A 14,315-nucleotide genomic window follows, 5' to 3' on the forward strand; every position below is an offset into this window, starting at 1 on the left:
CTGACCTAGAGGGCTATGATCTGATCCACAAGACCATAGTCTGACTCAGAGGACTATGGTCCATTCCAGAGAACTACGGTCTGACCTAGAGGGCTACGGTCCAATCTAGAGGGCTATGGTCTGACCCACAAGACCATGGTCTAACCTATAGGGCTATGGTTCGACCCAGAGGACTATTGCCATCCAAGAGGGCTGCAGTCCAACCTATAGGGCTATGGTTCGACCCAGAAGACTATGGTCTGCCCTAGAGGACTACCGTTCGACCCAGAAGGCTATGGTCCGATCTAGAACACTACAGTCCGCCCCAGCTGAACCAATTTGGGCTACGCCAACACTGCACACAGCTTGTAGCTCTGACTGATAGATGTAGTGGGCAGTAACAGGTTTTGGCATGTGCCATCCTGTCCTGCTACACATCACATTGCGAGATTGGATCTGTTGCAGTCTGTGCTCTCGATGCGGGTGAGATTTTTATCATCATCGCAGGAAAGCGCTGCGCCGCTTTATCGGCATCTGGACGGATGTTTTTCAGCGCAGTGTTTGTGGTTCTCTTGTGGAGCTCTCTCAACCTCAGCAGATGAGAAATAACTACATGCGGCAGGTTCTGAATCAATATCATAGCTCGGTCTTAATCGTATTGACTCAAACAGCCTGGGCTCTCCGAGCCAGTGTAAACGAGCTTCAGCCCACGGTCGCCCGGGTCCAAAGGAACCCGCAGACGCTGGTTTGTAAACCAGGCCTGTTTTGCATCACTTCAGGAACGATTCGCTCGTCTTTCGGCTAAAAAAACTCATTTCCCAAACTGTTTTTGAAAGTAGCCCAGTTCATTATTACAGTGACACTTATCTCTACTGGTGAAGGCATGTGTTCAACCCAAACAACAAACAAATGATAAGGGCATTTCACGGAAAACAAATCAAGAGAAAACATAATTGAAATTTCAAGCCAACAGAACATCCGTCTGCAAAACGCTGAAATTAATTCAAAACTGACTAAAGGGATTACAGGGAAATGAATTTCTCTGCAAAATGAATAACTAGAAAGAAAAAACATTAGGATCCAAACGTCAACTTATAAGATATATGGAAAGCTACTGAGCTTCAAACTGAAAATAAGAGCATTAAAAGCAGCAAAAAACAAAAACATCGTCTTTTTTTCCGTCTTTACATCATACGTACCTGGCTTCCATCAAACACAATTTTTTACAAGACTTTCTTACCACAAGCACCCGGCCACAGGGAGACTACATTCCCCGAGCCGGCGGGTGTCAACCCTCCCCCTCTGAGAAAACCTCTCTCAGCAAAATGCAGATGCTATTAAGCCTCCATAAGAGAGTTAGCCTTCATGGAAGTCCACAGTGACACTGACTTGTGGTGTTGGGTTCATGTTCAGAGGTCTTTAGGCTGGTCTGTGCTGATCAGAGGGGGAGGACTGTCCCAGTGCTTTAGCCAGGACTGTACTCTACACTGCTTACACCAGTCTTCTGAGGGTCCACAAGGTTGAGAGAGAGAGAGAGGCACCGGCATCTGTTATTCTCCTTAACGCCTGACGCCCCTCCTGAACCTCCAGAACAGACAGAATCCCAGTGCACTACTCCTGTAGTGTTGGAGGGAAAGGATTCTCACCCTTTCTGGATACTTTTGGAACTTCAGAGCTTTAAAAAGGTTGGCTTTGCTGGTTTATGGAGTGTCCTGTCTAAGTCCTGGTCATAGAGTTAGAGCTATTTTGGTCCAAACTCAACCTGACCGAACTGTTTATGTTGCGTTTGGTTGAGTTCGGACATCGTTTCTCACGCGTCTGGTGACCACCACTTTAGGCTTGCTGGCAAAATGTACTTAAGGTCCATTAAGTACAGCTGACAGACTTTTTCTGGGCTACTGTCAGCATTGGACAGAATTATGTTGGGCTACAGTCGGGATTAGATTGGATTTTGTTGGCCTACTGCCAGGATAAGACTGGATTTCTGAGATTGGGATTGGATAGAATTTTGTTGGGTGTCAGTCAGAACTGGACAAAACTTTGTTAGGCCACAATCGAGATTAAGCAGAATTGTGTTAGCCTACAGTACAGATTGGACAGAATTTCGTTTGGCTACAATCTGTTGGACAGAATTCAGGAGGACTACAGTACAGATTGGAAAAAAAATGTGTTAGCCTACAGTACAGATTGGACAGAAATATATTATTTTAAAGTACAGATTGGACAGCATTTTGTTTGGCTACAATTGAGATTGGACAGATTTCTGGAGGACTACAGTACAGATTAAACAGAATTGTGTTTGCCTATAGTATAGATTGGACAGATTTTGGTAAGGTTACAATCGAGATTGGACAGAATTTTGTTTGGCTACAATCGAGATTGGACAGAATTCTGGGGGACTACAGTACAGATTGGACAGAATTGTGGAGGACTACAGTACAGATTGGACTGAATTCTGAAGGCCTACAGTACAGATTGGACCGATTTCTGGAGGACTACAGTACAGATTGTACTGAATTCTGAAGGCCTACAGTACAGATTGGACCGATTTCTGGAGGACTACAGTACAGATTGGACTGAATTCTGAAGGCCTACAGTACAGATTGGACCGATTTCTGGAGGACTACAGTACAGATTAGACCGAATTCTGGAGGACTACAGTACAGATTGGACCGAATTCTGGAGGACTACAGTACAGATTGGACTGAATTCTGAAGGCCTACAGTACAGATTGGACCGAATTCTGGAGGACTACAGTACAGATTGGACCGATTTCTGGAGGACTACAGTACAGATTAGACCGAATTCTGGAGGACTACAGTACAGATTGGACCGAATTCTGGAGGACTACAGTACAGATTGGACCGATTTCTGGAGGACTACAGTACAGATTGGACCGATTTCTGGAGGACTACAGTACAGATTAGACAGAATTCTGGAGGACTACAGTACAGACTGGACAAAATGTTGTTTAGCTACAACTGGGATTGGACAGAATTTTGTTGGGCTACTCTCAAGACTGTTCGTGGCTTTGTTGGGCTCTTGATTGGGTTAGACATCATTTTGTAGGGTTAAACTGGACAGAAGTTCGTTGGGCTACTCTTTGAGACATTTGGGTTGAGACTATTTTATCCAGCTGCCGTCAGATCAGTTCAGACAAGGGCAGAATAAAAATTTCAGGCCAGATTAGAGCTCTATTTTGTGCTGCCTCATAAACAAGAGAGGACCTGGCGGCCAGCCATTAGTCCAGGCAACAACCACTGCTGCATTCATTAAAGTTAGGGCTGGGGGCAAGAAGCACTCGGCCATTCGTGCTCATGGCAGCCTAAACTGATTTGACCCATCATGGGACTCCTTTTATTTATTGCCTGCCACCAGCCCTGCGATGTCTTATGTTATATAAGAAGCTCCATTCACATCCCTGTTTATCACAGACGGGTTTATTCTGTCCAGCTTTTCCGGATTATCTCTCTCCGGCCTCCTTTCTCTCTTGAAGCGTATTCACAAACTCCTCAAATGTCAGTATCGATTGCCCACTCCTCAGTTTGGGAGCGGGAAACGGCCTTGATATTTGACGGTGACACGGCTGTCCATAGAGATCAGCTCACGGGCAACCAGGCAAAAGACGGTGGCTCTCCAGTTTTTAATGGAACAGCAGTTGACGTTCTTGCCGATGAAAACTATTTTTGCTATGATCATTATGGGTTGCATTTCTTAATATAATTAAAGCCTACATTTAATGCTTAATCTTAATCTATTCATCTATAATGCTCTAATTTCATTAACGCAGATGGATATTTCATTATCTGCCTCCTCACAAATCAGGTCATCCAGGATTCGGGGTGCAGATGTCACCTTCTTTGGAAATATCAGTATTAATTACCAGCCATTATTAAGGGATTAATCCTAATGTCGGTCAAATGGGCGGTCTAGTAAATATTCCAGTAGATTCCAAAGTAAATCTGCTGCACTAATTACAGTAAGAGGGAGGCTAAACTGCTGGTTTGGCTAAACACATCTGCCACTTTAATTTGAGTGGTATAACCTCCATCCTCATGACCACGCTTGAGGACTTCATTAAGGACTTGGAGACATCCCTTCCCAGAGCCTCGACAGCTTCTGGATCCTCAAGCTCGAAGGAGTCAGGTGGAATCATGCAATGGGATTCTTGTCCATTGCTTCGCTTTCATAGCCATCCACGTCCATGTCTTCCCATCCCCACCTCCAGCTCGGAGGAAACCCTCTTGACAGGAGGCTGATGCCGCATCTCTGAAGCTGAGCTTGTGGACCCTCCAAGACCATGTCTGAACAGCCACTGACTGGTAGAATCATTATCCCAGGAGGCCAAGGTCTCAGCCATCCAGCCGACCGGCCCAAGAGTGTCTATCTCTCTGACCCCCAGGACATTCCTCATTGTTCTTCCAAGGCAATCAGCCTTTTTTTGGGGTGTAGGTCAATGCCGACAGACCAGATGCTTTAGGGAAGCTTTGAGGAAGTAGCTGTAGGGGGTTAAAGAGTACCCTTTGCCTGTCAGTGGAGGCGTTGGTTGGTGACTCCTTTGTGTCTACAGACCTATGCTGGCCTACATCTCAGGCCCCTGAGTCTCAAACTGAACACTCTGGAGACAGTATACTGTACCATAAAGAGAGAAACACACAGGATTTATTCTTCATTCTCACGTCCCTGAAGAAGTCCAGGTGGCCACTGTACTCCGCTTGCCGGGGGAAGCAAGGCGCTTCCAATCCTAATGGTCATTTAGCCTGACCTCTTAGTGTTTAAACACATGTGAGCGCCCGAGGAGATGCTGGTAAACACGGAGGCCTCTCGTTACGGCCGGCGTAAACGTGCGAACGCGTGCAGCGATCTGATGCGGCAGGAATGTGTGTGTATGTGTGTGTGTGTGTAATGAAGGCACCCGGTGGTGCCGCGCTGAGGTAATTGGATTTATCGCTTGCGGGAAGGAGGGAGAGCGAGAGGAAAAGGACAGAACTCCTCTATCTCTCTGTTTGCTCCACTCACGGCTGCCCGTTTGTTTGCGTTTAGGGAGATGGCGACGAGACGGCTTCGTTTAGGACGGTCAAATTCTCTTCATTCCTCTCCCTCCTTGCTCCATTACTGCTGGAGCGGGGAAGCTTCGTCTTCCAGAGGCAGGCGGCAAAGAGGCGCGCCAGACCTTTTAACAGCTAAGTAAGCAGCCAGGAATGGGGAGATCTGTCCGACCTTGACTCTAGGAGTCTAGGAGGCCCAAACGTTATACCCGCTACAATGGGACAAAAGTATTGGGACACCTACTAGCTTTTGGAGGAGCACCTCACACTATGATTGCATTTAGCGACTTAGTGCGCGTTATTGAGGTCAGGATGTTGGATGACCACAACCCCACCTCATCATCCTCAATCCCCAACTCCTTAAAGTACTGGATGGAGCACCATCATCATCATCATCCTCCCCACTCCACAGCTCAATGCCCCTCCAGCCCATGCCTGGCTTTAGACATAGCGCCAATAGACAAGCCTAGACAAGCTGTGTCAGCAATAAGCGCAACTGAAAGCTGTTGAATGCATTCGTCAGAAGGGGTGTCCACAAACTTTTGGACACATTATGTGGCTGGCAAAGGCACCCTTATCATTAATTGCTATTATTCACTGAATAAACTCATCTTCCGTTGGAACAGCCTTCCATTGCTGATGGTACCGCTATCGACTATTCCAGCTTTGCCCCAAGCCTGAGGCTCTCAAGGACACGGTACGCTAGAGGAGCATCAGCAAATCTAATTATCTTCTGGGCAACAGCTTGCTTTTATTTATTTCTGGCCATACTCTGCTGGCATGTTGAGAATACGTCGCAGGCTCAGAAATCCCTCAATCCCTACATGCATGTACTTGCGGACCACCGATCTAATCTCGGCCGTCGTCAGAAAAGCCGCTCGTACGATTGCGGCGGTGCAGGCCTTGACAGGAGCTCCATCCATGCGAATGTGGAACAAGCTGAGGCATGTAGGAGGGAAAGAGATTTCCTAAGGGCCCACATATCTCACCATCAGGCCTCACCGATTCACCGCGGTGATTTATGTCAGATGGGTTGCTTGCTCAATGATCGAGATGGTGGTGCAAACAGCTGTAGAGCGGAAGGGAGACGTGTCCAGCCTCAGCAAAAAGGCCCTACGCGTATCCACGGACTGTTAGCCACGACATTGCAGAAAAGGACGGTGGCCAGCTGGACTGCTTCCGAACTGTGATCACTTACCTCTCGGGAACCCACACTAGAATATTAGTTTGCGTGTTTTGCGTGGTGTGTTGCGCTGACTGTATTGGGGCTGACTGTTCGCTGTGTCTATGACCTTTCTGACCTCTTTCTCAGAATGACTCCGCTGCTATTTTAGTTTCTGCTTGAGGAGGGAGGACTCTCCAGAAAAGCCAAACGTCCATCTCTGAGGCTCTCCATTAAAGCCCATGTGGACCGGAGTCGCACAGGCCCAAGCAGAAGGCTAACGCTGTCCCCCAGAGATACTTACTCTCACCTTTAGTTTAATGGATTTTCTTTGGTAATGCTAAGTGCTGTGCTGCTGCTGCTGCTGAGGGGGGTGTGCAAGGCTGAGGTTGCTGACTGTCGTGACAAAACAAAAGAAAGAAAAGGGGACAAGAAAGGAAACGAGGGCAAAAGAACTCTCTGAAAGCTGTCCTCTGAGGTGAAGTGGACCATATGTGTCTCGTAAAAAATCAGAAACTAAAACTGAATCCAACAGAAAGACAGAAAGGAAAGGGAAATCTCTCAGAGCGGCTCCTAATCTGACACTGAAAGAAACAAAGAGAAGCCAGGTGACAGTCAAGCCATACGGAGGGAAGCGCTTGTTTCATTTCAGCGGGGAACAAAGTGAAACAGAGATAGATCACACACACACACACACACACACATACACATATATATATAAATATACTGGGGTATCCAATCTTTTAGCCCATCATTCCAGAAAATCAATAAAAGCGTAAGAAGGAGACACAGAAGACAGAGGATACAGAGGATGGAGCAGATGGATGTAGACAGGTTAGGTTCATGCCTGGCCTGGCCAGTGTGTTCGGGGGAAGGGATGCAGTATCAGGCTCTCCAGAGCGCCCCCGTCAGGCAGGTGAGGAGTGGTGCATGCAGCCTGTGATGTCTACATCGCTCAAGCTCGTGACTGGGTGTATAAACTGCTGTGGATTACTGTCCCGACACGTACCCCACCCACACCTGTATAGGTACTAAGGCAACAAGCTGCGCTGGTAAGAACAGAAAACGGGTTAAATATAGAGCGGCTCCTGCTGCCACGGCTTTCTTCCGCTGTTCTCTTGTTGGTGGGTTTTTGGTGGAATCTGAAGGGACATCAAAAAGCTTTTTTGATGGATTTTGCCCAAATAAAATGCAAAAAAGGCATTTTTATTTGTTTAAAAATTGTAAAACTAAAATGTTGCTTTTGAAACAAGGAATTCTAATAAAGGACAATAAATAATAATAATAATAATAATAATAATAATAATAACCCATACTATAAAATCAGAATGAGAATGATGAGAATGAGAAACAATGAGAATAGTTTTTCAACAATTTTAAAAAATAAAATTAAAAGAAAAAGTGTAGTATAAAAGTATAAAGGGATATTTATTTTAGACAATTTGCTCTTAAAAAGCTTTTTCATTTATAAAAAATATTAAAACTAAACATTTGCTATTAAAATAAGGTATACAAATAATAATAATTATAATATAATTATTGTTATAATATATATATATATATATATATATATATACACAGAAAATAACCCCTACTACAAAATTACAAATTTGGGATAAAACTATAATAAAAAAAAGTTAACCAGTTAAACATTTTACTCATTTTTTCTCATATTTTGCATATTTTTCTCATATAATAAGTTTAAATTTACAGAATAATACCTCGCCTTTAGCTAATTTACATCTAATAGCATATTTATTGACTAAAGGCATTGGTATGTTAAAAACATACCATGAAAACTAAAGAGAAAACAAGCCATTTCAAAAATGAGGCATTTTTATATAAACAAAACAAAACAAAAATATACTAAAATAAGTTTAGTATAACATCACTTTTGGCCTAGAATAAAATAAATAAATAAATGTAAAATATGTTTTTTGACAGTTTAAATGTAATTTTACACTAAAATAAAATCAAAGGCATTCTTATTAAAAAAAAACCCATAGTGCATCCTGTAAAAAATCAGGTTTCACTAATATTAACTCCACATTTGACAGCTATTTTTATTATGAAATACTGTAAACTCTGCTGCATGACTTGGAGTTGGAGATTTGGAGTCCGCATTAACTCTGCAGACAGTGGATAACATCTCGAAGGTGCCCCGCGAGCGCTGAATATTTCATCACTCAGGCATCTACTCCGAATCATGATGTCAGTGAGCGGGTGTGTATTTTTAGGCCAAGGCGTTTGAATAATTCACCACTCCTCCTGGCGCGCAGGCCGCCTGGCAGCGGGGCTCCGGCGGCCGCTGACTGCGCGGCCTTCAGCGGTACCCAGCGAGAGAGCAAGTGGTGGTGGAAAGCCGTGGCAGGCGCCGGAGTCGATGACATTTTGTGCATTTCGCTTGCGAGAGGGGAAAAAGTGCACTCGCTGTTGACAAATGAATAAGAAACACAAACAGAGCAGTGGGGAAGACGGGAGCGCTGCGCCTGTCTCCAATCAATCCGCCCACATTGATTTGCTTGTTTCACGTTTAGAAAATCTCCAAAGTATAAACAAGAGGGGGCGGGGTTAAGGGGAAACAGAGTGGAAGTGAGTGCGGGGCAACAGCCAGTGACACCACCCTCACCGAGGGACAAAGAATCCATTAAACTAAACAATTCACCCAGATTGGAGCCTTATGTACAAACCCCCCCAGCCACCAGCCACCAGCCCCCGGCCCCTCAGACAGACACGTGAGCACACAATCTGACGTCAAGGCATTTTGTACAGCATCAAATCAGCCTGTTTGTCGTTACTGGGAAAGAAATCGTCAGTAATTACGTTCAGAACACAACAGTCAATCAAAGAACAGTCGAGGTGGAGCGCTGGCATGCATTTGATTACAGCCCAGTAAACACTCGGGAGTTCCTCTGAAGCACCTGAAGGCAACGTCAACCTGCGTTCACTGGTGGCAACTCTTGGTCACAGCTCAAAGATGACACTGGTTCGCACATCACACACACACACACTCACACTCAAATACACAAAACACACACTCAGCAAATGCCCGAAAGGCTTTGCTTGCTACCTGTGTTAAAGCCCCTGTCAGAGTACATCTCTCTTGGTGTTAAGAGTGAAGGATCCAGACAAAAGTTCATGTCCTCCAAAACATATCTACTGTGGTCGGCCGTCCAGGAGATCCAAACACAGCGTTCATATTTACACTCGAAAACAACCCCCCCCCCTGAATGGAGGATTAGAGGCCTCCGCTGAGGGCTACAAACACATCTCGGTCAAAACACCACGGCAGAGTTCAGCCAACCTCGTCAAAAAAGTACAAGTTAAAGAAAGTGAAAGGAGTACATACTGGCTTGCGACGTCTTCTGGGAGACTTCGTTGGTGAAGGCTCCGATGCCCTTATTAGAAAAGGCAGCCAGGGAGAAGAAGTACTCCGTGTTCGCTCGAAGACCTTCCACCACGTAGGAGGAGCTCGGGCCGAACGTTTTCGTGACCTGTTTGTTGAGGAACAACATGTGAAACCTCAACGTGGAGGACGTTCAGTCCATTCAGTCCATCTATGGAAACTAAGGTGTGAAGAGAACCAGCATATCTCCCTGAGAACCAACTGACAAAAGTATTGGGACACCTGCTGATTGACTGATTGAAAGTTTATCCTGCTTTCGTTGGAGTAACTGTCTCTATGGTCCAGGGATGAAGGCTTTCTGCTAGATTTTGGAGGAGGAGCATTGCTGCATCACCACCCCACCTCATCACCCCCAACCAAACCCATCATTCCAGAGAATACAGTTCCACAGCTCAATCATCTAGGCCCCATGCACAGTGTACAGTGGAAAAGGGGCTCAAGTTAACCCCACCTGGTTAACCCCATCACTGACCCTGGTGGGCATCCATATGTGGGGCCAAACTTAGCACCAGCCTCTTGGTTGCCATGAAAACCTGCTTGCGGATAAGTCTGGACACCCCTGCTCTAGTCTTTTTGGCATGGCTTTGGCTCCGCAGTAATTCTAATGGCCACTATAAAGTATACTGGCGGGTTTAGGGGCATGTACTGGACAGATGCTGGAAAATTTAGCGCACGTACCACGGTCCCTTGACTGCCTTCTTTATAATGCAGCTCATAGCGGGTGATTCCTTCTTTCTCAAAGGCCGGCTCCCAGGTCAGCTCGATGGTGGTATCGGACACCTCACCAATCTGAAACTTGGACGGCTGTCCGGGGACTAGGAGGCGAGGCAGTGTGAGAGCGTGTCACAAAATCAGAGCAATAAACACATAGCATTTAGCTAATGAGCCAAAACATGCAAATATCAATCATCCTGCTCGTCATATCGTTGCTATTGGTCAGTTTATGGCTAGTGAAAGTTCATCAAAAGCTTGGCCGCATTCCTAGACCTTCCAGGCTATGGAGCCAGCAGGTCCAGTTGATGTAGCAGCAGATACAACAACTTTCAAGCTACATAGGTAATAGCATGCAGTGTCTGAGCAGTGTACTCACCTCCTTGCAACACTTTGACATGAATAGGGTCTGAAAATGGTCCATCTCCTACTGACGTAAACGCCAGCACGCGTATGGTGTACGTCTCTGAGGCCACCAGGTTCTGAATGGTAGTGATCACGCTATCCTGTACATTGTGGATCTGCCACATGCTCATGGGTTGCGAGGGGTCCATGGTGAAGTAGACTCGGTAGCCCTTGATCTGGCCATTGGGCTCCTCTGGTTCCTCCCATCGCACCATCATGGTACTCTGGGAGATAATTCTGGCCTGGATGTTCCTAGGAGGGCTGGCGGGAGCCTGTTCTCCTGTTCTAGCTTCCACTGGCTCGCTGGCCGGACCCTGGCCAATGGTATTGAAGGCAGCAACACGGATTTCGTACTCGGTGTTGGGGGAAAGGCCGCCGATGCTGTAGCGGGTGGTAGTGATGGAGTCCATGGTTTCAAACTTGCTGTCCATAGTCTTTGCACGGTATTGAATAATATAATGTGAAACTGGCTCAGGGTTGCCACTGTCCCAGGTGATGGTTATGCTGGTAGCTGTGGTTTCGGTAACTACTGGAGTGCCTGGTGGCTTGGGCAGAGCTGAAAGAGTGCAGAGTGGAGAAGAAGACAGTTCTGCCTTATTAGAACATATTCTACGCAAATTCTACGTATTTAAAAACAGACTACCTCTAAACTCAAAACCAAGGGCTGAATTTTACTTCTGTGTCAATCCAAATGTTTATGTTTTGAAAAGGTCAAATAAATGATTGGACTGGAATATCTCAACCTCAAAGCCCAGAGATTTTAAACTTGACTCTGACTCAAACTTTGGAGATTTAAAACTTGACTTGGACTCAAATATCAGAGATTTAAAACTCTAGATTTAAGATTCTGACTCATTCTCCAGAAATGTAAAACTCGTCTCGGACTTAAACCCTCAAATTTGAAACTTGATTCTCAACTTGGACTTAAACCTCAGAGATTTGAAACTTGACTCGGACTCAACTCGGACTCAAACCCCAGAGATTTTTAAAATTCGACTTGGACTCAAATCCCAGATATTTTAAAATTGATTAGGACTCAACTTGGACTTAAACCCCAGAAATTTTTAACTTGACTCATTCTCCTGAGATTTAAAACTCGACTTAGACTCAAACCCCCCGAAATTTGAAACTTAATTCTCAACTTGTACTCAAACCCCAGATATTTAAAACTTGACTCAGACTTAAACCCCAGATATTTAAAACTTGACTCAGACTTAAACCCCAGATATTTAAAACTTGACTCAGACTCAACTCGGACTTAAACCCCAGATATTTAAAACTTGGCTCGGACTTAAACCCCAGATATTTAAAACTTGACTCGGACTCAAACCCCAGATATTTAAAACTTGACTCAGACTCAAACCCCAGATATTTAAAACTTGACTCAGACTCAACCCTTGGAGACTTAAAACTCAACTCAGACTCAAACCCTAAAAATTTGAGACTCACTCAAATTCGCACCTCAGAGACCTTTAAGACTCAACCCCAGATATTCTAGACTTGACACAGACCCACAGTGATAGTCAACACCTGACTCGCACTTCAGAGACTCAAAACTCGAACAAACTTGATCTCAGACACAAGACTCAATTTAGGCTGGACTTCACTTGGACTCGACTCAGACTTAATTCAGATTCCCACCCATAAATCTTCACAGAAGCAGAACCCAGCGACACTGCAGCACTCAGCGCACTCTGCTGTAACGAGTGAAGTGACAGAAGCACGTCCCCCTCTTACATTTGACGATGATCTGGGACACGGCCTCGATGATGCCCAGGCTGCTCATGGCCACGCAGGTGTAGTTGGCGGACTCGCGTACGCTGTTCAGCTCCAGTACGTTCCGGCCCACCGGCATGTCGTCCTCGGGCGTCAGGTCTTCGGAATTGAGCATCCACTTGACGTAAGGCATGGGGGAGCCCACGGCCACGCAGGTGATGTTTACGCTTCCGCCTGGCATGATCTCGTGATTGGCGGGCAAGATGGAGAAACGAGGGGGGACTCGGCGGACTGCAAAAACGTCCAGAGGAGGATGGGAAACGAGAAAGAGAAACAGAGAGAGAGAGAGAAAGAGAGAGAGAGGTGACAAGACAGGGCGATGAAAATGAGTCCTTCTTTAGAGCAAAAACGTTGTCTAAAGAGAGGACAACAAATCATAAGAAGTGAGACTTAAAACATAAACAAAGTCTACAAATTATAGAAATCAAAAGAAGGATAAAGTAAACTAAACTAACAGAACTGCTTCACTGACAATATAGATTGACATTAAAGCAACAAATCCATAGCAACAAGGTTCCATTGACTAATATCTGATCCATCACAGCACATTTAATTACACAAAAATCTATTATGAGTTTCTCATCTTTTAAAGCTGAACCTCTACGCTGACTACTGTGCCGTATATAAACCCATGTGTCTATACAGATACACAGTGAATGAGTGCAATAACGAGAGAGCTGCACTTAGACGTTGCAGGGCTAGGGAGGCCTTTTTTCAGCGCTCCTTGCTGAGAAGCTCAGCAGGAGATGGCTGGTGGAAGCTTCTCCGACTGCAGAAACGTAAACAGATCAAAAACGTACCACCAATTGCTGTAATTTCTGCCTACGCTCGAAAAGGCATGTATATACATATATATATACATACACATATACATATATATAGATATACACACGCTGTATATGGCCGTATATGTTTATGTGCTGGTGCATGAGGGAATCGGCGGTTCTCTAGCCTGGCACTAAAGATGAGAAACCTTAATCAGATTTTTGTGATTGAGGGTAAATCAACTGGACAAAGCCTCTTTAAATTCTGACACGGTTCCATTGATAGATGCAGCTATCATTTTCACAGACATCATGCATAAGTAGGTAGAGGAAATAGAACTGAAACAGGAAGAGAAACTCAAAAACCAAAAAACAAAGAAAGAGCGAGAGAGAGCGAGAGAGACAGAGAGAGAGAGAGAGAGAAAGAGAGAGAGAGAAATTTGAGCTAAAATGCATAGAGGAATGTAACTGAGGGTCGCTAGCATGCCCAGACAAAGACGACTGAACAGGAAAAGGAAAAGGAAGAAGAGGAGGAGGAGGAGGAGGAGGAGCGAGAAGTAGTGATCGCGCACGAGAAAACGAGGGAAAGAAAGAAAGGAGAGGGACGGAGGGGAAGGGTGTAGGGTCATGGGGACCCACTTCAATGCTGAGAAAGTTTCGTTTTTCTCTCCAGCCAGTGGGACCCAATGTGACGGGAGTGTGGGTCACATTGCGGCCCTGGCCTGGGACGTCGCAACGCAAAAATAAATACACTGTAGAATCAAAATCTATATGACAACATCGGAAAAGTAGCTGAGTTTGACTCCAACTAGCTGCGGCACACACACGGAAAAGAAAGGAATACTTACAAACTGGAAAAAAGGAACGACAAATAAATCAATAAATTAATAAATACAATAGGAAGAATGAAAGAGGTCATGACAGGAAGTGCGCTAGGCTACGATGGGAAGGGAAAGGAAGCACCTCTACGACAAAGGCTGCCAAAGCTACGCATGAAGGGCAGGATGAGTGAGGATGCCACTGAGAGGGAGGGAAAAGAGAGGGGAGGTTTAAGGGGGATTTGG

The 14,315-nt window shown here is 45.3% G+C and overlaps 1 protein-coding gene across 16 annotated transcripts in view; it reads right to left on the reverse strand.

Annotated features, from left to right (window-relative positions):
- The window catches only part of ptprsa (protein tyrosine phosphatase receptor type Sa), a 311,006-nt gene that overhangs the window by 76,487 nt on the left and 220,204 nt on the right, over window positions 1-14,315 (reverse strand). For all 16 annotated transcript variants that reach the window (XM_072659946.1, XM_072659948.1, XM_072659947.1 and 13 more), the window contains 4 exons: window positions 12,449-12,718; window positions 10,686-11,267; window positions 10,274-10,410; window positions 9,539-9,683 (listed from right to left, as the gene is read on the reverse strand). In XM_072659946.1, the coding sequence (XP_072516047.1) occupies window positions 9,539-9,683; window positions 10,274-10,410; window positions 10,686-11,267; window positions 12,449-12,718 (1,134 nt within the window). The remainder of the gene's footprint in view (window positions 1-9,538; window positions 9,684-10,273; window positions 10,411-10,685; window positions 11,268-12,448; window positions 12,719-14,315) is intronic.

This window comes from Salminus brasiliensis, chromosome 17 (assembly GCF_030463535.1).
Source record: "Salminus brasiliensis chromosome 17, fSalBra1.hap2, whole genome shotgun sequence".
Classification (NCBI taxonomy): domain Eukaryota; kingdom Metazoa; phylum Chordata; class Actinopteri; order Characiformes; family Bryconidae; genus Salminus; species Salminus brasiliensis.